The 24793-nt window shown below is 35.5% G+C and overlaps 4 protein-coding genes across 6 annotated transcripts; 2 read left to right on the top strand and 2 right to left on the bottom strand.

Annotated features, from left to right (window-relative positions):
• LOC18042455 (serpin-ZX) lies at positions 1 to 3599 on the top strand. The gene is made up of 2 exons (XM_006434807.2): positions 1 to 564; positions 2445 to 3599. The coding sequence occupies exons 1-2, from the start codon at positions 175 to 177 to the stop codon at positions 3228 to 3230; spliced, it is 1176 nt and encodes a 391-aa protein (XP_006434870.1). The 5' UTR covers positions 1 to 174; the 3' UTR covers positions 3231 to 3599.
• Positions 3600 to 6549: 2950 nt separating this feature from the next.
• Positions 6550 to 11481, top strand: LOC18042454 (nucleobase-ascorbate transporter 3). Of its 3 annotated transcripts, none has more exons than XM_006434806.2 (15): positions 6550 to 6660; positions 6921 to 7160; positions 7629 to 7726; positions 7817 to 7993; positions 8269 to 8369; positions 8530 to 8605; positions 8692 to 8751; positions 8839 to 9023; positions 9131 to 9227; positions 9476 to 9562; positions 9692 to 9750; positions 9852 to 9943; positions 10022 to 10099; positions 10187 to 10347; positions 11113 to 11481. In XM_006434806.2, exons 2-15 carry the CDS (start codon positions 7019 to 7021, stop codon positions 11329 to 11331), a joined length of 1632 nt encoding a protein of 543 aa, XP_006434869.1. In that variant the 5' UTR covers positions 6550 to 6660; positions 6921 to 7018; the 3' UTR covers positions 11332 to 11481. The 3 variants fall into 3 exon arrangements, with proteins under 3 accessions (XP_006434869.1, XP_024039842.1, XP_006434867.1); XM_024184074.1 differs by having other exon boundaries at positions 6572 to 6677; XM_006434804.2 differs by having other exon boundaries at positions 6572 to 6799.
• Positions 11482 to 13739: 2258 nt separating this feature from the next.
• Positions 13740 to 16933, bottom strand: LOC18042453 (probable disease resistance protein At4g33300). Its single transcript, XM_006434803.2, has 5 exons — positions 16001 to 16933; positions 15498 to 15892; positions 15025 to 15380; positions 14742 to 14947; positions 13740 to 14602 (listed from the first exon to the last, which is right to left on the bottom strand). Exons 1-5 carry the CDS (start codon positions 16695 to 16697, stop codon positions 13767 to 13769), a joined length of 2490 nt encoding a protein of 829 aa, XP_006434866.1. The 5' UTR covers positions 16698 to 16933; the 3' UTR covers positions 13740 to 13766.
• Positions 16934 to 21335: 4402 nt separating this feature from the next.
• On the bottom strand, positions 21336 to 23945 carry LOC18040534 (protein OSB1, mitochondrial). Its single transcript, XM_006434802.2, has 4 exons — positions 23546 to 23945; positions 23199 to 23337; positions 22606 to 22690; positions 21336 to 22012 (listed from the first exon to the last, which is right to left on the bottom strand). Exons 1-4 carry the CDS (start codon positions 23857 to 23859, stop codon positions 21738 to 21740), a joined length of 813 nt encoding a protein of 270 aa, XP_006434865.1. The 5' UTR covers positions 23860 to 23945; the 3' UTR covers positions 21336 to 21737.
• Positions 23946 to 24793: the final 848 nt, after the last annotated feature.

Here is a 24793-nt window from a genome sequence, read left to right as displayed (position 1 = left end):
GTGTAGACGTGTAGTCTCTCATCCGCGGGAACCGGCCTTTTGAAATCCACGTCACCAAAAATCAGACGTCGTCTTACGATCGCGTTATTTGACTCCGTTTCTGCATTTTAGTTAATTATCTAGAACTTGTCAGTCCGTTTCTTCATCGTTTCCAGAGAGAGTAGTTTGCAGAGCATGGACGTACGCGAATCAATCAGCAACCAAACCGACGTCGCTTTGTCTCTAACAAAGCACGTTGCCCTAACCGAAGCTAAAGACTCGAACCTAGTCTTCTCGCCGTCATCGATCCATGTGCTGCTGAGCCTGATCTCGGCTGGATCCAAGGGCCCCACTCTCGACCAGTTGCTCTCTTTTCTCAAGTCCAAATCCAACGACCAACTTAACGCCTTCGCCTCCGAACTCGTCGCCGTCGTTTTTGCCGACGGAAGTCCTAGCGGCGGGCCCCGCTTGTCGGTGGCCAATGGTGTTTGGATTGATGAGTCACTTTCTCTCAAGAATACTTTCAAACAGGTTGTGGACAACGTCTACAAGGCTGCTTCTAATCAAGTCGATTTCCAAACCAAGGTAAAAACTCTCAGTTAGTACACTACTGTTATTCATGAAGGACCTAAATTTACTTGAATTGTTGGCATCCGCAATCTATTGTTTTGAGTCAGTACGTTGCGTTTTGGTAAATTGTGGATCATTATAAAGACATTATTTAGTTTTAGCAATCAACTCTGGGAAACTCTTGCGAGTAGTAATTTAGGCTGTAAAAATGCTTTGATAATTACTTTTAGTCTTTAGTAGTGTTTTGGCATGTATTCTGCTGCTTGCTGATATTTTATTAGGAACAAATGGTTGCAACCATCGTGCCCTTTTGAAATGAACGCAATGAGTAGCTAGAAAATAACTGTACAAGGATCTGAGCCCTCCAAAGCAATGTTGTAGCTTGTTTTATTGATCAAATTGGAGAATTGCTCATGACCGTCTTCTTCAGCTTAGAAAACGTAGTTTGTACGTTTAGCTTCCTTGTTCATTTAGAGCATGTTTGAGATTGCTTTAGGTTGTCAAATAATCGAAACACTTTAACATCCAAAAAGTGTTTGATAAACACTATAAAAAATGAATTGTTTGAAAATCTAATTATCAAATAATTAGATTATGAAAGCTTATGAAAGTAGCTTCTAAAAGTCTAAATTTTTAGGAATCTGATTTTGTAATATTTCATACCTAAATTATCTTACTTTAATTATATATTTTCAAAATTATCTGGAAATTGAAATAATATAACTAATTATTATTATTTCTAATCATTTTCAAATTTAACAAAACAAAATAAAATAAAAAATACTGGTGACGTTCGGCGCCATCACTGGCATTCGTCAAACAAACTTCTTAGGAGATATTATGGCCGTGCACGCGCTTAAGAAATTACTCCAGCCACCTCTACGCCGCCACCAAATCACAAGGAATTAGGGTGCACGACCGCTGTCATCGAACAGATCGACAACATTTGACCATGACTATGGTGGTTTCAAAGCCAAGTTAATGGTGGCCGTGTAGTTAGGGTGGCGCGTTCTCTGTCACTGCACCTCCGATACTGGGGAAAATTCTACCATTGAGTAGAGTATGAAATTTGTGATTGGTGATACCTATTTAATCAATATCCGTTAAATGTTTTTGAACGTCGGCGATGGCACCGGCGCTGGCAATGGAAACTCTGATATTTTTTTTATTATTGCATACAAATATTTACTTATTGAATTAGTTTATTTATGGAAAGATAAATTGATTATATATTTTTAATAAGTAATTAATGAATACATTTAAAATTTTAATTAAAACCAAAGATTCTATATCGTTTTATGATATAACAAGATTTGTATATTTTAGTCATTGTATATAAACATTCTAATTTTAATATTGATTTATCAAACACATTTAACAAATTATTTTAGAAATGATTGTATCATAATCTAAATTTACCAAACATTTTGAAAATTATTTCCAAAGCTGATTATTTCAAAATCCAATGGGAAAATGATTGCTTCAGAATCTAAAGCAATCCCAAACATACCCTTAGCTTATTTGAACATTTAGCTTGTGGCATGACTTTACACGTTAGATGGCTTCTAGCACGAACGTTGTTTTGGGTCCTCAGTTTTCATCAAATGCAATACGATTTATGGCATAATTTTATTTTTGCCCTTAACATTGAACTTGGATGCAAATGCTATGATGAATTTTATTTTGTTAAACTTTCGACAGGTACCTTGGGAGCCTTATATTGGCGATGCTTTACTTACCTTGCAGTGTTTATTTAGTTGCCTGAATGATGAATGTGCTTCACTTAGCTTGCAGTGTTTATTTAGTGTTACATGCTGGTTCCGCCTGGTTGTTTGGGCGCTGCTATGATGAATATTCTCATTTTCTGTTTTTTTTGTTGATGGCATCTTTAAAAGGCTGCTGAAGTATCCAGAGAAGTGAATATGTGGGCTGAGAAGGAGACCAATGGCCTTGTTAAGGAGGTTCTTCCTCCTGGTTCAGTTGACAATTCAACCAGGCTCATCTTTGCAAATGCACTATACTTCAAAGGAGCTTGGAATGAAACGTTTGATTCATCAAAGACAAAAGACTATGACTTTCACCTTCTCAATGGAGGCTCCATTAAAGTGCCTTTCATGACTAGCAAGAAGAATCAGTTTGTGAGTGCCTTTGATGGTTTCAAAGTTTTAGGGCTTCCTTACAAACAAGGTGAGGATAAACGCCGTTTCTCCATGTACTTTTTCCTTCCGGATGCAAAAGATGGGCTGCCAACTTTACTAGAGAAGATGGGATCTGAATCTAAGTTTTTAGACCACCACCTTCCATCCCAAAGAGTAGAAGTGGGCGACTTCAGGATTCCTAGGTTTAAGATTTCTTTTGGGAGTGAAGTTTCTAAAGTCCTCAAGGGATTAGGACTAGTGTTGCCTTTTTCTGGTGAAGGAGGTGGTTTGGCAGAGATGGTGGATTCCCCTGTGGGTAAGAACCTATATGTTTCAAGTATCTTCCAGAAGTCCTTCATAGAAGTTAATGAAGAAGGAACGGAAGCTGCAGCTGCTTCGGCAGCTACTGTAGTACTTAGGTCGATAGTTCTTTCAGATAAGATAGATTTTGTAGCTGACCACCCATTTGTGTTCATGATAAGAGAAGACATGACTGGTTTGGTGATGTTCACTGGTCATGTCCTCAATCCTCTTGCTGGCTGATTAATACTCATAACGAAAAATGAGCAAGTATATCCAATCTAACAGTGTTTATAACCTAAATAATTTGGTATACTGTATGTGTGCTGTCATGTGCTAATCTTTCAAAGATCCCACAGTGGTCTATGGGATTGTTCAGTTTGGGGCCATGACACTTAGTTTGAGTTTTGTGTTAGTTTCGGTTTGTGCATGCCCCTGATGTTCTTTGCCTTGCTCTTGTAATGCCTTTATTTGCTAGACAATGTGTTTGTAATGACACCTAAAATTTAGGTATGTTGTTTTACACAGTTTTTGCTTCCATATGAGATGTTCTCTGTGCTTTTGTCCAAAGGCTTTATTTGTTATTCAAACTAGATAACAGTGGATGCAAGACTGTGAATTTGCAATGTGATGAACTCTGAAAATTTCCCCTTTTCCAGATTAAAAGATATTGACTCGCCATTATCCTTGTTTGATTTTAATTTTCAAACAGTTGTGCCTTAGTTTTAAGTTCCGTTAGATACCTATACATAAGAGACATTGTTTGCTGTATTTCTTATTTCAAAGTCTACTCCATCTGCCTGCAATGTTTCAGAAGAAAAATGAGCAGCAGCAGCAGCAGGTTCATTAACTTAGGTGTTCCGGGTTTGACAAAGCAAATATAGCATATGATTCAAAAGGTGATCTAGATCCAGGTTTGATGCATCTACAAAAGCCGAAGATATCGATTGTAGAGTGGGATTTTGGGTACCTGAAACCCAATTTAGCGTCGACTTGATTTGCATTTAAATATCGATGGAGCACAGATCGGTATCAGAAGGCTTCTGTGGTCGGTGCCATCGCCTGTACTGAAAATTATATCTTTTGATAGATTTGGCTCTAGCGGCATGTACTTAATTAGTTATGAAGTAGTTAGGAATAAAATAATCACAACAATAATATGCATGCAGGATGCAGCAGCGCCCCACTCATCGCATGGCCTTCACGTGGCTGGCTCGAAATTTTAAGCCTCTCTCTGTCTCAAGATATGGCTCGCCGGTTCCCAGTCCCTCTCCTTAACTATTTGAATACCGTATTTGACACCCTTTTTATTCCAAATTCACATTAACACCATTGTTGGCCGTTGGAAATTCCCGCTTCGTACTATAATCCTATCAAAGCTTTTTCTCATGGCTTTTCAGGTACAGGCAATCAAGTGCCTTATCTCCAGGGCTGGAATAAGGGGCTTTTTATTGTTTTGACTTAATTTATAAATATATAATAAATGTTTGCGTGAACGTAGATTTATATAAAAGAGTAAGGGCATTTCTAAAAGTTTTTAAAATAATATTTTATTATTTATTTAAAGAATCCCACCAACATTTAAGATTACAAAATATACTTTAATTAAGATTTTTTAAATAAAAAATAATTTTTTCTCTTTAATTTTATAAAATTACTTTCTACCTTTTTAATTTATATTTCATTACTTTTTATTAGAGAGAGAAGTACTTTAATTACTATTTACTTTTCATTTGTAAAAAATTTATTTAATTAAAATAATATTAACTTATTTTCATTTGAAGAGTCTTTTGAAAAATAACATATATTTTTCACTCTCTTTTTTTCACATAGGTAAGCAAATAGACATTTAAAGGGTAAAATTAATAGAATCTTTTGAAGATGCTCTAAAAGTAATATTTATATTAAGTAATGCCATATTAAAAATCTTAGTAAAATATATATATATATTTAATAAAAGAATGATAACAATACAATAAATAAGTTTATATTATTAAAATGATTAAAATCATACAGTAAAAAGATTATTTATGAATTTCTTTTTTATTTTAGTGACAGAGAATGTGACATATTTAAATAATTTAATTTAATGAAAAGAAAAGAAAAAAAATTGAGTATGACTGTGAAGGAAATAAGCTATAAAATTATAAAAATATTAATAATAATAATAATTATTATTATATGATATTGTGATTTTCTAATATTATTGACAATAGTCGCACTCTCCAATAAAAGATCCCTTACTTCCTAAAGTAAGAAATACGTTAAAAAAATAGAATAACACAAATTTTAATAAATTATAAGGAAAGACACATTGGATTGAAATATGTATTTTTTTTATTCATTATTTCATTAAAGTAAAGTAAAAGAATTTTTCTTATTTGTAAAACTACTCCTAATAACAATGCTATAATACACATTGACATACTTTTTTTCCCCCTTAATCAGACCAAATCATAACCTTTTTTATAACAAGTTAGAGCAATATTAACATTTAGTCTCCTAATGATTTCAATTTATTCAATAAATATACAATTCATTTAATAAAATAAAATCCCTAACTGTAATTAAAAAAAGGGTTGAACTGAGGATATATTTGAAAATAAAATAAAATATTGCTATAATATAGAAAAATTACAAAACGTAAGGGTATAAATGAAAACTTTGAAGGCTGGACGGTGCTGTAGCCTCTGCTTATCTGTTAGTCGGTGATTGATTTCATGTCCGATCACTGTAATTTGGGAATAGTTTTAAGCTTGATTTGACTAATGAGTGATCCAAAAGAAGATTGGCATACAATTAGGCCATTTTTAATTTGGTGGTGTATATTTTACGCTTTTTGCATGATTGCAATCCTTTAATTAAGCTATTTTTTCAAAGCCATCACGATTGATTAATTGCGAAAAAGATAAGAAGATAAAAGAGAAAAAAAACATCATGATTGTGACACTGATTTGAGTTAGCTTAATGGACCCAAAAAGAAAAAGGTCCAATTAATTCCAATTATGAGCCATTTCACACATCAAATAAGCTTTTTTGTATCGAATGGAGTAGAATAACGATCTCATCCCGGGCCTTTATTCATTGCCATTTGTCGAGTTCTTTCCTAATTTTGGGTTAAAATCAGTTCAATAGAAATAATAATATTAGGGAGATGATTAAGATAATTTAATTGATTAGTTAACTTCTCAGTAACATCGCTTCTATTTGCCAAAATGAGGTAAACAAAAGAAAAGTAGACAACTTAAAACTTGGAGGGTACTCAATTGATAAGAAAAAGATTTGGGTGCTCCCGCGTATACACTGTACCCACGTGGATGTGGTTTCTACTTGTTAATTGATAAGCAGACATAACAAAAACACGCATGGGAGAGAATATACACTCTGCCCAGAACAAGTCCCAATTTTTAAGATGGCAAAACGGTAATTCGAAGGAAGTTGAACGTTAAAATATAACGAGTAGAAAGCTTGTAAGAAGTGCAAGCTCGTTGAAGGCCCTAGAGTGGCAGTGAAGGCTCACGTGTTGTGCTGCGCCCGCCCATACGTTACGATCTACGTATAAAATATGAAAAGGATTTTCATTTGAATAAATTATATCATATGCTTCGATACAAGACAACCTTAACGTAATCCAAACTCTCGCCTCTTTTGCTTTCTATCTTCCAGCTTCCAGGTCTCGTTCTCTCTCAGGTTCCTTGTACTTTATTTTGTGAAGGAGGAGCTCTCTTCATTAATAATAATAAAATGATCTTGAGCTGAGCCTAACCCGAGCTTCTTCTTCTTAATTTATTTTTTCCATTTTCGCTTTTCGGGTAATTAAAAAAATTTCTGTTTTTGTCAGAAAACAAATAGAAAAGAAAGCTATTTGTTTAATATATTTCTAATCTTTCTAAGTTTCTATGTATTAATCTTTCTCCTGTCGGTGATTCGCAGCTTCAAGAAGAATAACAAATACGCTCGTTTTATTTCTCTGTAAAAGGAGGAAAATAATAACAAAGAGAGAGAGGGAGAGATAGTAGTTAGAAGAAGAAATGGGGGAAACGGCCGGCCACCACCCGCCTCCACCACCGCAGGCGGCACCGCCGTCTCTTGGACTTTCAAGGGGTCCCATTTGGACTCCAGCCGAGCAACTCCAGCAGCTTCAGTACTGCATCCACTCCAATCCTCCATGGCGTCAGTCTCCCTCTTTTTTCTCTTTTTCATGGTTTTCTCGATATTTTTATTCTTCTTTTTGTTTATTCTGCGACAAAAGCTACTTATGGTTATAACTTCATAGTAAAGTGATTGCTTTTCTTTTTTTTTAGCATTAACTGTCTAGCCTTGCTGCATATCTATGCTAGTAACAATTACCTTCTTTTTGTTGGTCATTTCTTTTTATGGCTTCCTTTTTATCCCAGTTCTGCTGATTCCATATGTATGCTTTTGGTTCTGATTCCATTTTGTATTTCTTTAGTCCAAGTAAACGCCTTTTCTGCTTTTTAATATGTGTAAATTATAGTGCTACTTCCAGCTATTCTAAACTATAAGAAAGAATTTCCCTGAAATTTCTTATCAGTTACCCTTTGCTTCTCTGATTTGAGTTTCTCTCTGAAGTCTTTTCTTCTTTCTAACTAATCGTGATGAATTAATCCAATTTCACAGCTCAAGCGCTCTTACTAGCTTTCCAACACTATATCGTAATGCTTGGAACAACAGTCTTAATTTCCAGTACACTGGTGCCTCTAATGGGTGGGGGCCATGTAAGTCATGTGCACTGTCTGTTTTTCTGTGGCTAATAGATAAATGAATATCAGCTTAAGCTATCTCAATTTGGTGTTTGCTATGAACAGGGTGATAAGGGGCGAGTGATTCAATCTTTGTTGTTCATGTCGGGTCTGAATACGCTGCTTCAAACACTTTTTGGGACAAGACTTCCTACGGTGATGGGTCCATCCGCTGCTTTCACCCTGCCAGTATTGTCAATCATCAATGATTACAATGACGGGAGCTTCACATCTGAGCATGATGTATGGAAAGTTCAAATGAGATGCAATTGAAATGAAAAAAACAAAAAAATTGATGCATGTTACATTCGTATGTGAGATACATAGATTTATTCCTTTTCCGCATAAGAGACCTTGTATGATGATGTTCAGGATTAGTAATAACTTACAACTTATAAAAACTCTTGTGTTACCATGGCGTGTTCACAATTACCTAAAGCTGCTTTGTGATTATCAACTCTTTACCTTGCCATTGTCATCTCTTCTGATTGCACTAATGCTATGATTGCTGCTTGCAGAGGTTTCGCCACACAATCAGAACTATTCAAGGATCACTTATAGTTTCTTCGTTTATCAACATTGTGCTTGGATATAGTGGGGCCTGGGGAAATTTAGCAAGGTACCATAGTGTAGTTTGATTATCTAATTTTTTTTTCTCATCAAAATCAATCCTCAAAGCTCTCTGGCATCTTTTTAGTTATAGTTGGATACCTATTCTTGAAAGTTGGATCTTGTGACTAGCTATTCTGATTGTCTCTCTTTACTTCCACTCATTTCAGATTCTTTAGTCCCATTGTAATCGTACCATTTGTTTGTGTGGTTGGGCTTGGTCTGTTCATGAGGGGCTTCCCTCTGGTAATATTCTTATTGAGGTTCTTTAATCTTCACAGCATTGAAGATTTAATAGTAATCCAGACAATAACTTTATGCCATTTGTACAGCTTGGTAACTGCGTGGAAATCGGCCTGCCTATGTTGGTTCTACTGGTGATTTGTCAACAGGTGATATATTTTCTTCAAATTGCCGCAATTAGTAAGACTATACGAGTATTCTTCTTTAAATATAACAAAATCTTATGTACTTGGCAGTATTTGAAGCGCTTACATCCGAAGGCCCACTTTATAGTTGAGAGGTTTGCTTTGCTTTTCTGCATTGGAGTTGTTTGGGCTTTTGCTGCCATCCTCACTGCAGCTGGTGCTTACAATAATGTTCCAGAGCAAACTAAACTGAGCTGCCGCACAGATCGTTCTTATCTTTTGTCTTCTGCTCCTTGGTATTAACCAAATGATTTGGCTTCACTCATGCTTAAATGGATGAGATTTTCCTTTAAAAAGAAATCATTCTTTGCTTGATGCATTATTTATGTTCTTTCTTATTTAGGATTAAGGTTCCTTACCCATTTCAGTGGGGTACTCCCATATTCAGAGCAAGCCATGTCTTTGGGATGATAGGAGCAGCACTTGTAACATCTGCAGAGGTTCAATAGTTATTTCAGAGAATTTCAATAGCACAATTCAAAAATTTTGATATATGAATTTCTATTTTTATCTATTTTAAAATTTTGACCTCCTTATGTAAGTTACTTAGGTTCTGGATATAATTTAAATATATTCTGGGTCCTAAATGGTGCAGAGGCTAAATTTGAAACCTGCTCCTCTTGTTTCATCTGGACAGAGTAGAGAAATCTGCTGTTTAACTATTTGCTTTCTTAAACATTTCATGCAGTCAACTGGAACATTTATTGCAGCATCACGGTTTGCAGGTGCTACAGCTCCTCCAGCACATGTCCTCAGCCGAAGTATTGGCCTGCAGGTCCTGTCACTGAGCTCTTTGCTCCATTTTCTTTTGCTTATTTATTTCTCTATATTTTCACATATGCAATGAATTCTTGGTATTAGCTGACCATCTAGATGAATACTGGTTGTGTTTAATAATGTGCAGGGTATTGGCATGCTGGTTGAAGGAATTTTTGGTTCTCTTGTTGGTACTACTGCATCTGTGTAAGGAAGCATGTAAAACCGATCTATGTAGAGCAGTGTACCGTGTGAAAACGTGGAATTTTTTTTTTTTCGCCTGGTTCACCAGCTGAATGATATTGCAGGGAAAATGTTGGCCTCCTCGGCCTAACACACATAGGCAGCAGAAGAGTGGTGCAGATTTCAACTGCGTTCATGATATTTTTCTCCATATTTGGTTTGTTTTTCTACCCTCATAATAACTTGATATCTGATCTTATTTATCACTTTGTATTTGACTGTGATATGTTTTCAGGGAAGTTTGGTGCCTTCTTTGCATCCATTCCATTGCCAATATTTGCTGCCATATACTGTGTTCTATTAGGCATAGTTGGTTAGTAATTCTTTGTAATTTTTCATATTTTTTCACTGTTCATAAATTCCTTAACAAAAATTTGCTAATTGTCCCTCCCTCTTTCAGCTGCTGTTGGGATTACTTTCATACAGTTTGCAAATAATAATTCCATGAGAAACATTTATATTTTGGGCCTCTCTCTGTTCCTTGGCATATCAATTCCTCAATACTTTGCCTCGAAAACCACTGAGGATGGTCATGGGCCAGTTAGAACGGGTGGTGGATGGGTAAGTTGCTCAGAGAAAAAGCTATATTTTCTATTTTCCTTCTTCATCTTTGGATGTATCGTTTGTTACTTTGTATTACAACATTGTCTCTTGGAATTTAGAAGTGTAAGCCTGTAAGGTAAGATGCGAGAGAACTAACTATAGGTATGGAATGGTATTAGAATCTGCAGTGGCCCTGCACATGAAAGAGATAGGCACTAGAGCACAGCCGAGCATTTGCTACATGCAAATCGCATGCTCTGAGGCATGATGAAATTCCCCTATAGCCTACCGCAGTTAGGCTTAGTCTTGAATTTCCTCTTTATATCCTTATATGAATCCCTTGGTGATAATGTTGGATCACCATTTTTGGCCCCCAATTAACCAAAGGATGCTGATTTGGCAAACCCCCAAAAAAAAAAAAAAATTTACTGAAGTTAAAACTCCGGGGATTTGTCTTTCTCTGCATTGAATGTGCCCTCATGCACATATGAGTACACGTGCACACACTTAAAATTCATGGGATTGAATTAGGGATGGTGTCTCTATTTACTTGCCCCAGCAAAAACTGAAGAGATCAGTGGGTTTCTCTTACTATGAGAATGGTTGAGTTGACTCTTAGCATGAATTTATATCGGGAAAACCTTTTTAGTTGTGAGGCTGACAATATTGCTTTGTGCAGGTCATTAGTCAGCATTCAAATGTTTATCTATGCTATTTTCTTTGTTTTTGCGCTCTGCTCTATATCAATACATGTTGATAGAGATCATTGGATGCCTTTTGCAGTTTAATGACATATGGAACACAATCTTTTCATCACCTCCAACCGTAGCAATGATCGTTGGGACAGTGCTAGATAACACACTTGATGCAAGAGATACAGTTGCCGACAGAGGACTCCCCTGGTGGAAACCCTTCCAGCACAGGAAGGGCGACTCTAGAAATGACGAGTTCTACAGTTTTCCCCTTAGGATAAATGAGTATATCCCCACTAGATTTCTTTAGAGTACAGTTTAAACTTTAAACTGCTTGTATATTAACACCATGCTTCCAGCAACTTTCATGTTTAACGTGTATGATGGGGTGCAATTTAAATCAGAAAAAAATAAAAATAAACTCCCAAGTCCAAGCTAGAAACCAGAAGGTTTTTCTCCAGTAGCCTTCTCAAGGTTCCACCTAGCAAGAAATTGAGACACCAAAATGAGTTGGTATGATTTGCGGCCATTTAATTTCATAGCACAGTCTCCTTAGTCCTTACCAATGTTGAGTGTGAACGCTCCATGCTCTTGGAACAAGTAGGTGTCAACAACCACCAAGATTAGAAATGGAAACCGGCCAAAGCGGCTGCTGACTCGGACATCACGATAGAAAACGAAATGATTGATTTGTATACAACTATCTCTGGGGTCCACAACTTCATTCTCTGGCGCTTTCTTAAGGTATATCACAGAATATTCCCTCTTGGACCCCTGCGACGAGAAAAAGGATGTTGGACTTTTATAAGTGTAGTTTTTAAGGTAGGTTTCGGATTATTCTTTTTTTAACCCATTTTTTTTTTTTTCAAATCATCCCTCTATTCAAAAAATTTCATGAAATATTTTAAAGTCATTTCATTTTCTTTAAAGATGAAAACAAAAAAGAGTGGGTTAATGATTTTTTTTTTTAAACAAAAGTGAGAGGTAAGTTGAGATTTTTAAAAGAAATTTTTTTTTAACAGTAATAGAAGTGATTTGAAGATAATTAATTTTATTATCTAAATTAATCATATATTTAATCGAAAAGGACTAAATCATCACTGCGGGAGGCAGCTTAGGTACAGTTTGGGAGCACTGGTGCTGATTTCAACGTGGACCTTTGCATTTTTGGTCCTGTAAATCTCCAATTTTGTGGTTGGTTGACTGCCAATTAAGTAGATGAACAAGTAAGCTGAATATAAAATACTAGATTTTTTTTAAAAAATTTAATTGTAAAAGTGATTTTTGGCATATAAGACTTTATGATTGGCATAAGGGATTGGAGATTGATTCTTGAATCGTGTTCTTGTGCAAAAGAGAGAAACATTAGTTGGGTTTAATCAGAATTATATGTTTGATCTTAAATATAATTACGTAAAGCTTTTTTTTTTTTAATTCTGTTATACAGATATTGTTATTGATATTACATCAGACATTACAATTACAATATTTACAATCGTATTAAACAACTGGGACCACCGCCATACATTAACTCACTGAAGCACTTGCCCAAATACTTTAAAACCTCTCTAATATTCGAGAGGTGCCTACTCCATTCACATTTTGTAAGAGAGAGACTGTCTCCACTCAATTAGTTGATAATTGAGGAAGAACTGAAACTAACCTCCATAATACTCTTATGAAGGCTCAAACTCTTACACTCAACATTATAAGTGTAAGACTTCTCCCATTGAATCAAAGGTCGTTTGGTATAATTACGTAAAGTACATCAAGAAAGGAGTGTTGTGAGGATAATAAAGGGTGTCAGTGGCCCTACTCTAATTTTTAACCTTGAAAACAGGCACGCTATTGGCCCATTCAGCTCACTCTAACCAATATTCGCTTGCAAATTTTATGTTAGATTATAAAACTCCACAACTTCACGAAGAGGGAGATATTGAGCTATTGAAATTTAGGGAGTTTAATTATATTTTTTTTATTTTTAGCTCAAATCTTCAATTATTAATAATCAGAGTAAGGAGGAATTCATTTTGTTTCAGGGGACTTCATTTTGTTTCAGGAGTAAGAAAATTGGGGGAAAAAAAAGAACATTAAATGCATAAATGAAGTTTGATAAGAACATGGGTGCTTTTGGTATTAAAATAAATATAATTAAAAAGAGAATTTCATAACAATTTTAAAAGGATGTTGGAAGCTCTACTCTGAAAAGAATATTATTACGTATCTCAAAATTTTATTTAAAAAAATTCTCTCAAATAATAATAATATTCATAAATTAATTGATGAAATAATATAATTAATTTAAAATTTTTCCGTCCGCCTGATACTTTTGACAGTGTGAAATCATATGGGGTCCACGCGCTTTTTCCCGCGTATCTTATAGGGCAATTCAACCCAACGTCAGCCCCACGGAGAAAAAAAAAATGCTTTAGACTTTTTCATCTAAAATAAAAAAAATACATTTTGACTGAAATTGAACCCATTTTACTGATTTTATTATTTTTTTATTTTTTTAAAATCATTTAGGTGTTCAATTTCAACCACCAACTTTTGGATGCATATTTTCAAGGAAAAAAAAATGAAGAAAAAAAAGTGCTCCTCTTATCTAATTTTTAACCTTTTCCAGGCAGCCGCCCATGCACAAAATTGACTAATTAAGTGTTGAATGACTTTAATTTTACTGCTCTGTTAAAATTATTCACATTAGAAGCAAGCTGGTAATTCCAACAGAGTAACACATTTTATTCATTCATGAAGCCAATCTAAACTAAAACATTTCGCAGGAACCTGAACATGAAGATTTGGCAGAGTCTTCTCCAAATCCTTCCACGCCCAAGAAACGTCTTCCTCGCATATCACTTGCCGTAGAGACTTCAGTGAATTGACAGATTTTGGTAGACTCCATATTTGAGAACACTCTCGCATGTCAATTTTCTCCAATCTAATTAAATTACCAATCCCTTGTGGAAGACAAGACAAGCTGACACATTGAGAAATGTTCAGGTACTTCAAACAAACCAGTTCACAAATCCTAGCAGGGAGAGTCCTTAGATGAGGGCAAGCGTATAGCCGGAGAATTTGCAGAGATTTCATCTTACCAATATCGGCTGGCAATTCTTGTAGACTGTGGCAGTTAGTGACACTTAAATTCTTAAGTGACTGCAGTCCACAAATGCTTGGAGGTAGCTTCATTAGATCATCACAATGATCAAATGTGAGCTCCGTGAGGCAAGGCAACGTCTTGGGCAGGTCAACTACTGATTGATCTAGGCTGTTGTTAATCTTGCAGAGAACAAAAGAGATCTTCTGCATTTTTTTCAAGGGGATTGAAGATTTTGGTAATTGAGAAATGGAGACCTTTTCAAGCCAGAGGCTTCTCAAGTTGGTTAAATTTGAACAGACTGAAAAGTTGCCAAGGGCTGCATTTGAAGTACTATAGTTTATTACAATGAGTGCCCTGAGTTTTTCCATGTTCTCGATGAAGGGAGGCAAGAAGTACTCCTCCGTAGAAGAGAAATTCAGGATTAGCACTTCAGCCTTTGGGAATTCCATGCGGAACCAGTCCATTTCCCTCATATCACCTATGCAGTAAAAGATTTCATTATGTGAGCACAAAATATAGAAACTCAAGGCCGCATTACTATACTGTCACAATCTTTTTTCCAATAGGATGACAATATTGTGTTGTTACACAAAAAACATTAAAAAGTGGCAGCTAACCTGTATGAATGGAAACAATTTGAGCATTGAATGGCTGATCTACATTCCGCTCCCATTCTTTAGGTAGTTCAGTGTCTCTTCTTGGCATAAGCAATCGCTTGCGATCATTGATGTTCTCTTGGTTGCTCAGGTGGAGAGCAAGGTCTCTCAACACATCATGTTGAGTGACAGATATCTCATAATAACTGCTATACATGTCTCCAGCTCTGCTAAATTCAAAACACTTAGAGAATTTTGATAAAAAAACAATCTAAATGTACTCAATTTCAACTTACAAACATACCGTGCATCTTTCACAATCTTCAAAAGGTTTCTATCTGAAAGCTCAACAAGGATGGCAAAAGCCTCTTCCTCATCAAGGTCATGGATCTCAACCCACATATTGATTAGTACCTCCAGAGGAATCTTCTTGTCTTCTGGAAATGATCCCAAATCCAAGAAACATTCCTTGACCTTTTTTGGCAAATACTGAATGCTTATAGCCATCCGATCAAGCAAGTTGTTTTCATGAGACTCACAAATAGGCTCCCCTTTTGATAGCCTCTTCTTCGCACTTGTCCAATACATTTCAGGTTGCTCCCTAAGTGAAGCTCCAATCACTTTAAGAGCCAGTGGCAGGCCTTTACACTTTTTCACAATCTATTGCACAAATTTTCCACAACTATCACTAACATATAACAATAAGAAACTGCCAGCTACAGAGAACAAATATCTACCACTCAGTTTGCAGGCAATAAAATGGGAGTTTGATATTACCTGCTTAACCAAATTCTCATTAGCAGAGGGGGGAATAGTCTTCTGCCCAAAAGCAGAATAGCAGAACAGGGATAAGGATTCATCTTCTCTTAACAATTCAACTTCATAAGTATCGTTGAGAACTGTTGAAAACTTGAACCGTGAAACCACAAGTGTTTTACACCCAGGGACCCTGAAAATCAGCTGTTCCAGCACAGCCAATGACCACACATCATCTAACACAACCAAACACCGACTTCCTAATTTTGACTGAATTTGTAGATTCCAGTGGGGAATCACATAATTAGGTCCCATGCTATCACAACCAGATACAAAGCCCCAAACTTTAGCCCTCAATTGCTCCGCATTTGGCGATTGTGATACTGTCAAGAACAAAATTCTGTTGTTGAAGTAACCTGCAAATGGTGAAAACACCCAATTAAAAAAAAGCCAACTGAATTTCTTACATAAAAAATTAAACAACTATAAATGACAATTAAAAGAGACAACAGAACAGAACCTACTTGTCACTTGATGATCTCTGCAAACCTCAAGAGCAAGAGTGGTTTTTCCAGAGCCGCCAATCCCACAAATCCCAAGAACGCTCAAATCATCCCTCCCGATAACCATTTCTTTAACTTTGTTTTTCCCTAAAGCCATCCCGATACCCATCAAATTTCCTAAACCACCCTCCGCCAATGTATCCTCCTCCATTTCAACTCTCTTAACGGCCTCATCCACCCAGCCTCCGCCTCCAACTCCAATTCTCATCGCCCCGAGTCGCTGCTCGAGCCTTCTAGCCGAGCCCTCCATCCGATCAAACCTCTCAGCAGTTTCGAACCTCATATGATGAACGTCAGCTAATACATGGGCTTGCATGGGGCCGTTTAAGAATCTTGAAACTTTCTTTTCCAACTTCTCCATCTTTCTCGCTAGCTGCAGGTTCTTGTACACGTTCCAACGTGTTGAAGCAAGAACCTTGCGGCACAATTCTATGCCGTCTTTGAGAGTCTCTGACAAGTGGTCCAGCTGAGTCTGGCGTATGGGCGGGAGTTCAACGCCGGAGTATTTGATTTCTTGAATGGTAGGGAGAAGCTCTTCTATGGTTGTCCTGAACTGCTCTGCACTCGATTTACAGAGACTGGATCGCCGGCATATTGATATTAGCATCTTTAGTAGCTCGACGGCGATCTCGCCGGCGAATAAGTCAGTTACCGCCATGGTTGGTGGTGACTGTTGTCTTTGGCTAACTGGCTAAGTGGTTAGCGAGAAAAAGGTGGCCCAAGAGGGCTTTTTCACACATATTGGAAATTAGATTTCTCACAGTTTTTATTTGTGAAGCGCTTCGGCCATCTGTCTTAAAAGAAAAGAAAAAAAAAGGCTCATAATTACAATTTGAAGGGAAATCTACCGCAATCTCTTAAGATCAATAATGATGATACAGTAAATAAACCTCCACTAATAAACTAGTGAATAAATCGAAAAATAAGAAGTAAGTTAAATAATAAATAATATTTTAACTCACTTGTGGGGATATAGGTAAATAATATTTTTATGAAAATTTATGATGGCTATAGCTTTTTGTAACGTGAATAATGTGGTTGGACAGAGATATGCCAGCAAACGAAATCGTCTAATCCAAACTTCAATAATTTCTTCTTCTTTGACTGAAACAGATACATAGTTGATACTTCCTGCTAAAAGAAGTTTTACATAAGAGTGCAATCACGCATGGATTTCTACAAGTTAAAAGAAAGCAAACCTCTCTCTCTCTCTCTCTCTCTCTATATATATATATAATGGCTTACATCACCTTTTATAATTTTTTAAAAAGATTGAATTCAGAAAGCAAAAGCAACCCTGGTAAAAGCAATAATAATGACGATGATAAAAATTTCTCCAAATTTAACGATCAGGTTTGGCGGATGATTGGATCATTTCTTGCACTACTACTAAAACAACTACAAGATATTGAAACCATGAGCAAAACCATTGATCTTAAAAACTTGCTGGTTCCCAAGTCAATCTTGACTGAAAATAATTGCATGATAAGGGTCAATTAATTATTCAAAAGGTACACGGCCACAAAGATTGGGCCTGTTGACCGGCGAACTGACGGTCTTACCCCTGTGAGTTTTAACTTGAGAAAGATTATTTGTTTATTTATTTGTATATTTTTACTGCCTGGTAAAAATAATTGACGGATATCATATTGGCCCGTCACCCTTGGGCTCGGTCTGATTCTAGAAACCCAAACAACTAAACAAGGCCCATCAGCATGTAACCGTAGTTATAATAGTACATCTGAAACTAGCACATCATGGATACTTTCAGGGAGGGGCCCCTTGAGTTGAGTGGACACACATGTTTGTGGGAGTGGGACATCATTGATAATTTTTTGGCTAGAAGCATTGTTTTCAAGCACAATGAATAAAGTTTTCATACATTGCATCTAGTACCAAAGCGTGATTGAAGTGTCGGGAATTGACTCTCTAAGCAGACGTTGGCTGATTGCGTAACACGAGTAAAATATCTATAATTCAGGCTATGGGTCTTTATTTTGGGTGTATTATATGTTATTTGGAAGTTTGTGACTAGTCGAATCAAATTAAAATACTAAAGTGTTATATTATCTTGTGGTCGAGCGTGAGATTTCTTTTTTTTTTTTTTCTTGGTCGTTTTGTTGTTTTAAATTATTTTATTATTTTTATTACTTTTTTTTTCCTTTTTATATCCTACTTAGATACTATTTGTTTTGTTTTCTTTATACATAGACTAAGAAAATTTTATTATAAAATAATATTTTAACTTTATTTATTTTGACAAATTCGTAATACTTAGAATTAGTAAAAAAAGGACTGAAACCCTAATTTTGTTTATTTAGATTTATCAATAATATTCTAATTTTTGGAAGACTTTGTTTCTTATACTTTATTCATTTTTTTTGTGTTTTCGCATTATTATAAAGTCTCTTCTTTCTATACGTAATCTTGTACAAGAAAAAGTGTGCTTGTGGGTTTCGCTTAGTGGGAAAAATAGCTAGTGATGAATCCATTTAAAGAGATCGGTACTTATCACTTCACAACATCATTGTATCTTGAAAACTGATTGATTGGTTAACTTAATTCACAGTGATGATGAACTTGCACTAACACAGATCACCAGCACAGCTTAAAAATAAAACAGCAGCAAAAACAAAATCCATAGGCCATAACATTGAATCTCACTCAACCCAGCATCAATTTCTGTTAGATTGATTCCATTTCTCAACAACAATTCTTCTTTCTTCACCTGGAGTGGAAAAGATGAAAAGTGTTTATAGTCGAGGTTTTCAAACAAAATATTTCAAAGAAAAACTAGAATTTAATTGATAAATAATGTACCAAATACGACTCTATCTCTAAATTATTTGGACCCTAATTTCTCCAACACCGAGTCAACTCACAAATAGCAAAAACCCTCTAGTCCAAAAATAAATAAATAAAACCAAACCGTCACAGCAAAAATCATTGCACAAGCTCCGATTGAAGGGTATAGTGACTGTCTCTCTATATATTTTACTTTTTCTTTGTTCCTCGGAGAGGCCTGGGGGGATCAGTGAATGTGGAAAGCGGTGGCAATGGAGTTTGAGCTCTTGATGCTTGGATATAGTAGACTATAATTTCACTAGAAGAAAAAGTCTATAATGAATAACCAATCGATGAAGCAACCACACTACCACTGCACCAGCTACCATAAAGTTGTGGCGGTGGAATTTGGAATCTTATCCGAACAGTTATAGAACGTGCGGATTTCGGAAGACTCTCTGCCTGGGACTTATATTAAAAGTGGGCCAAAAAGGTTGCAGACCGCAGCAAATCTTGAAAAGAGTCTAATATATCAAGATGTTCAAGACAAGTTCCCATAACACTTTTGGATAGGGATGGCAAAAATTCCATAACACTCTTGGATAGGGATGGTAAAAATTCTTATGGGGACGGGTATTTTTGAGAATTTTTTTCATTTGGGGAGGGTATAAGGATAATTTCATACCTAATTTCTTATTTGGGGAAGGGACGGAGAAATTTTTTTACCCAATTTCTTATTCGGGGAGGGGACGGGGATGAGGTGGAATCCCCATCTCCTACTCATTTCTCCATTTTAATTTTTAATTTTATTTTAATTTTTTAAAATTACTAGTAAATAAATTATAAAATTATAAATATTGGTAAAAATAAAAAATATCAAAATATTTATATTATTAAACTTTTAGGCCTAATTAACTAATTAAAGTCCTAAATTTTTATTTAGGACATTAAAAAGACCGAGTAGATTCTACTAGCCCAATTTTTTATTTTAATATTCTTTAAATATTTTAAACTTAAATCTACTTTTTATTTATTTTTAGATGTTATAATTGCCCACAGCGATTCACAATTTTAATATCTAATCTAATCTAATCTAATATTTGCTTTTGATTTGCTCCGATTTAACTATTGCGTTGTAAAGGGAATAGTCCACATTTATAAAGTGTCCACGCCACCATTGAAAAAGTTAATTTTGAATCTAAATTCGATTTTATTTGTAACAATTTTGTATTAGACTATTAATTTGTTCATGATAGTTTGTAAAAGAAGTTTGTATCTCTTGCATGCTGCGTTACTTACTAATTTAATGTATGTGACTTTTGTAATGGATATTAATATAAGATATATTTCGAATTTTACTTTTATTTGAATTTTTTATTTTAATATGATTAACTCAAAATCGAAAACAAAAAAAAAATTATATATTAGTTATTCAGGGATCGGGGACCTTCGGGGATCCCCTGTTATTATTCAAGGAGGGGATAGAGATTCTCTCAAATAATTCTGACGGGGACGGGGAGAGGACATGAATATACCCAAAATATCGGGGATGGGTACGGGGAGATTGGTCCCTCCCCTCCCCATTGCCATCCCTACTCTTGGAAGCCGTAGCCAACCAGCCGTGGCTTGACTCTGCTCAGAAAGGATTTCGGAATTAGGTTTTGGCATCTTTTAATTTTTTTTTTAATTCTTTTGGTAAGAGGTTTTGGCATTGTAGAGACTTTTCACGCCACACTAGTTTGATTGATAGTGTCCAGGTCTGATGAACTCGACAATATTTAGCTTCCTTTTAAAATTGGGATTTCGTAGTTAGGCATGCGAATGTAACGACGCTGAATATAACATGCTTGTGCGGGGTCGATCAAACTTTTAAGTACGATGTCTCTGATCTATAAATTGGTCTACAATTACAATTCATAAGCTCACTTGCAAGTCTCAAATTCAGCCGTCAATCTGCACGCTCATGCCTATACATTCAGAAAGCATCACGCTCATGGATTTGGAGAGCTGAACATTTACTGAATTTATAAATTCATCCAATATTTAAGAATCTAAAAGCGTGTCCGATTTTTAATATATCTTTAAAGAATAGAGAGGCATGGCATGTTTGCAGAGACTATACACACCACTGTAAAATAAAACCACGCCATTTGATCGAATTTTTAATTTATCATAATATCTGGAATTCTGGGGGAACAAAAAAGTGAGCTTAACCTTAAACATATTAAGAACACATCCAATGATCCTTAACATGATTTACATTCCTAGTTTTATTGCGTCCATCTCCAATCAATACCCCATCCCCGTTTCAATCTTTTAGGCCATCTCACTATCCTTATTAGCAATTATTTCCCATTGCATTTCCATCCAAGTACTTAAGGAAAAAAAAAAAAAACTCTATTTCTGAATGAAATGTTATAAAAAAAAAAATAAAGTACGCAGAAAATTGAGTTGGCTTAATTTTATCTATTTCTTTGAATTTTTTTTAAAAAAACCACAAATAGCCAATATGAATGAATTTTGAACTCTTATATTCACATTTAATCCTGTCTGTTATATACCACCCGGGAAAAGGCCCCACAAATAGCCAATATGTATGAAATTTGAACTTATTATACCACATTTAATTTTGTTTGTTATATACCACCCTAAAATTGTAAGATGAATAGCCTCTCGCTTTATGAATAACGTTTGATATAACCTCCAATACTGAGATGTTCCAGGAAAGATACCTACAGTGATATACTTCAACCTTCAGTTTCCATCTGGCATTATAGATTTCCAGCTGCATATTGTCCTCACAGTCATCACCTATGAGCAAGAAAGAGCAAGCTTTGTACGTGATATCGTGCAAACTGAAAAAGTAACGGATTTGAGGGACCTCCATTTGCCTTTGATGTCAACAAACTGGTTCCTATTCATCATAAACCCATGTGGAGACACGAGAAAGGGAACCCAAATCCCTAGAGCCTCGTTCTTCCATCATTGAATCAATCCGTTGCAGTTGTTTTTTAACCCATGGGGGATCTTTTGGATCCAGCCACAGAGCTTCACCAGTACTCTTGTGCTTAAAATCTGGGGCTCCTGGGTAGAACTTTTTTTTTCTGTTATCCCACCATTCATAGGGGTTGGCAAAGTACAAATGCCACAAGTAAAATCGGTTTTCATACTTTTCCATGCCAGCTTCTCCTAGATTTGTGTCAAGGGAATAGATGAAACAGGAGAAAAGAAAAGGACCAAAAATCTCAAAATAACTGACAATAAAGCAACAATACCAGACTTCAATTAATAAAAGTAGTAGTCTATTACTGCTGAAAATTGCAATTCAATCTCAGCTTAACTAAGCGTTCATTTTTGCTGCTGTATCAATTACTATTAACTCAAGTTCAATAATGATTAGCAACTATATAAAACCTTTGATGAATTAAACAATTTCTTCATTGAGCTCCTTGTTAATATGAGAAATTCCACATGAACATTGAAATTATTGAATTAATCATCATCTTTCGGCAAGTATTGTCCAATCTGTGTCTGTATCAACTCTATAAACCCTATAATACCATCATCATCTTTCAGCAAGTATTGTCCAAACTGTGTCTGTATCAGCTCTACAAACCCTATATTACTTCTGGTAAAACCATTCCTTCTGTTTCTTTATTTTGACAATGATCAGAATTAAGTTGGCAAAAATTTGTGCAGTAAATAGGGTAAAAGGCCACATGGACACTCATTTCAGATATATGCAAACTACAAAAAAGGAAGGGGGGGGGGGGGGGGAGTACCTCCTCTTGATTTTGATTCCACAGATTTCTTGAAGGCGAGTCCTTGACCACATTCTCTAACATAATTCAAATCTTCCACAACCACCTACAGGAACACAAGTAAAACTCAGTACTCATCACTGTATTCTCAAACATATATAGCATGTGCAGATCATCAAAAGTTGAATTTTTTACTGTAAAAGTGATATCTCAATAAGTGAAATAAGTATCAGAACTATAACATTATGTTTTTTGAATACAAACTACATGATAAGTGATGGACAAAGGCAGACAAATAGGACCTCATGTCAAAAGGATCAATGGAAGTAAAAATGAAAGTGGATCCAAGGCAAGATCATTAAGAAACCCAGACATAGGCATCTCTTGTAATACTGAATGTAGTCTATGCAAAGCAATCTAAGTATGTGAATTTTTTTTTTGATACATAAGAACATTTACATTCCTCCATCTGTGGAACTGGAAAACCAACAAGAAAATATATTAACTGTGTAGTGAAATTGTATATTTTTGTTTCAAGAATTGTATTCTACCTCTAAGAAGTATACATGCTGCGAGAATGGAGAACAGTTTCTACAAAACAATAAGAAATATACCTTGTAACGCAGGCAGAGCTTTCCATTCTTATCCACCTTTGAGTAAGAGTGTAGTTGACCTGTAACATAAATGAAATCATTCGGCTTCAGATGTTTTTGACACAATTGTGCCATGTCGCCTCCCACTGCCAGCAGTATACTGCTCAAACATTGTAAATGATGAATAATAAGTAGCAGAATATCAAACATGGTCACACATTCATTTAATTCAATATTCTCCAATTTAATTAGTAAACGAATGGAAATCCCAAGGAGTGTTAATAACAAATTAAACATTGACGTATCCTTCGTTTTTAAAAATAAGTTCATGGCTAAATATTGAATTTAAAAAAAAAAAAAAAACTGACTCAAATCCGCGATCGGAATGGGAGTTTTTGACGTGAAGGAGTGTGTAAACGCCAAATACATTGCTTCTTTCAAGGGGGCGAACCACTGTTCCGATAAAGTTAACAGAGTTCTCTAACTGAGCTTGCCACTTTATCGTCGTTGGACGCTGAAACTTGAGCGCGTGTCTGTAAACCGCGCTCCCACCTCGCTTAGCATCCGAGTAAACGCTCGAAAACCTAGGGTGGTCAGACGAAGACAAACAGAATGGGGCAACTCTTCGGAGCGAAAATCGGCACACGGTTCTGAGAGACTGCCCGATACGACGCGCGATCATAAATTCCGAATTTGAATGCGACTGGCGCAACCAAATTTTTTATTCCGATGACGCTGGATTTGATTTGGAAGCGGAAAGTTGGGGGGGGGGGGGGGGGGGGTTGTTCTCCTACAGTTGGTTCGAGGGATTAGCGCGAATAAGGAATAACCAACCCTCCTATTATTGGGCTTCAGCTTTTGGATCAGCCTCAACGTATAAAAAGCCTCGCCCTCGTTTTGTTATTGGAGCGTGTTACTTTAAACACCCTTCCAATATCCTGATAAAACCCGTCTACTGGTGAATTATATTTAGAGATAAATTTAATCTAATTAAATTATTTTTTCTCTTTTTTTTTTCCTCTATTCAGAGTTTTCAAACCCATTTAAAAAAGTTAAATTAAAATCTTCAAACAGAACAAGCGTTATGTAATTTTATTTTTTCTGCGAACTCTATAGTCATTGACAACACAATTTTTTTTTTTTAAAAAAAACAACAATCAATTTAATTTATTTGCACAAACTTGTAATAATCTATTTTTTCTCTCTCCTTGCAAATTAAATTATTTCAAGATGTGAAGATTTTTAAACTATAATCTTTTTAATAGACTGTAAAATGTGTTTATTTAAATTAATTATTGGCATTCAAATCCATCTCACTTAGTTTATCAACAACAAAAAAAAAATCCATCTCACTTAGAAGTTATAATATGAATAGATAATTGAAGATAGTACAATTAGACTTGATTTATTCTCAAGTGTAATTCAGTGGAACATGGATTTTATCATGATTTGGAAGGGTTGTAAACAGCACAACCTTTTTCTTGGGTTTTATTTTTATTTGGGCCCTGAGAGATTACTAGCCTGATGACAGAAATGCAATCGATATTCTGAGAAAAACAAATATATTACTTTGGTATCTTGATTTATATTCTTCTTCGTCAATTAGATTTCTGTCA

This window comes from Citrus clementina, unplaced genomic scaffold, assembly GCF_000493195.1.
Source record: "Citrus clementina cultivar Clemenules unplaced genomic scaffold, Citrus_clementina_v1.0 scaffold_5, whole genome shotgun sequence".
NCBI classification, from domain to species: domain Eukaryota; kingdom Viridiplantae; phylum Streptophyta; class Magnoliopsida; order Sapindales; family Rutaceae; genus Citrus; species Citrus x clementina.
The sequence above is the reverse complement of the archived record's forward strand: the minus strand, read 5'-3'. Positions and strand labels throughout refer to the sequence as shown.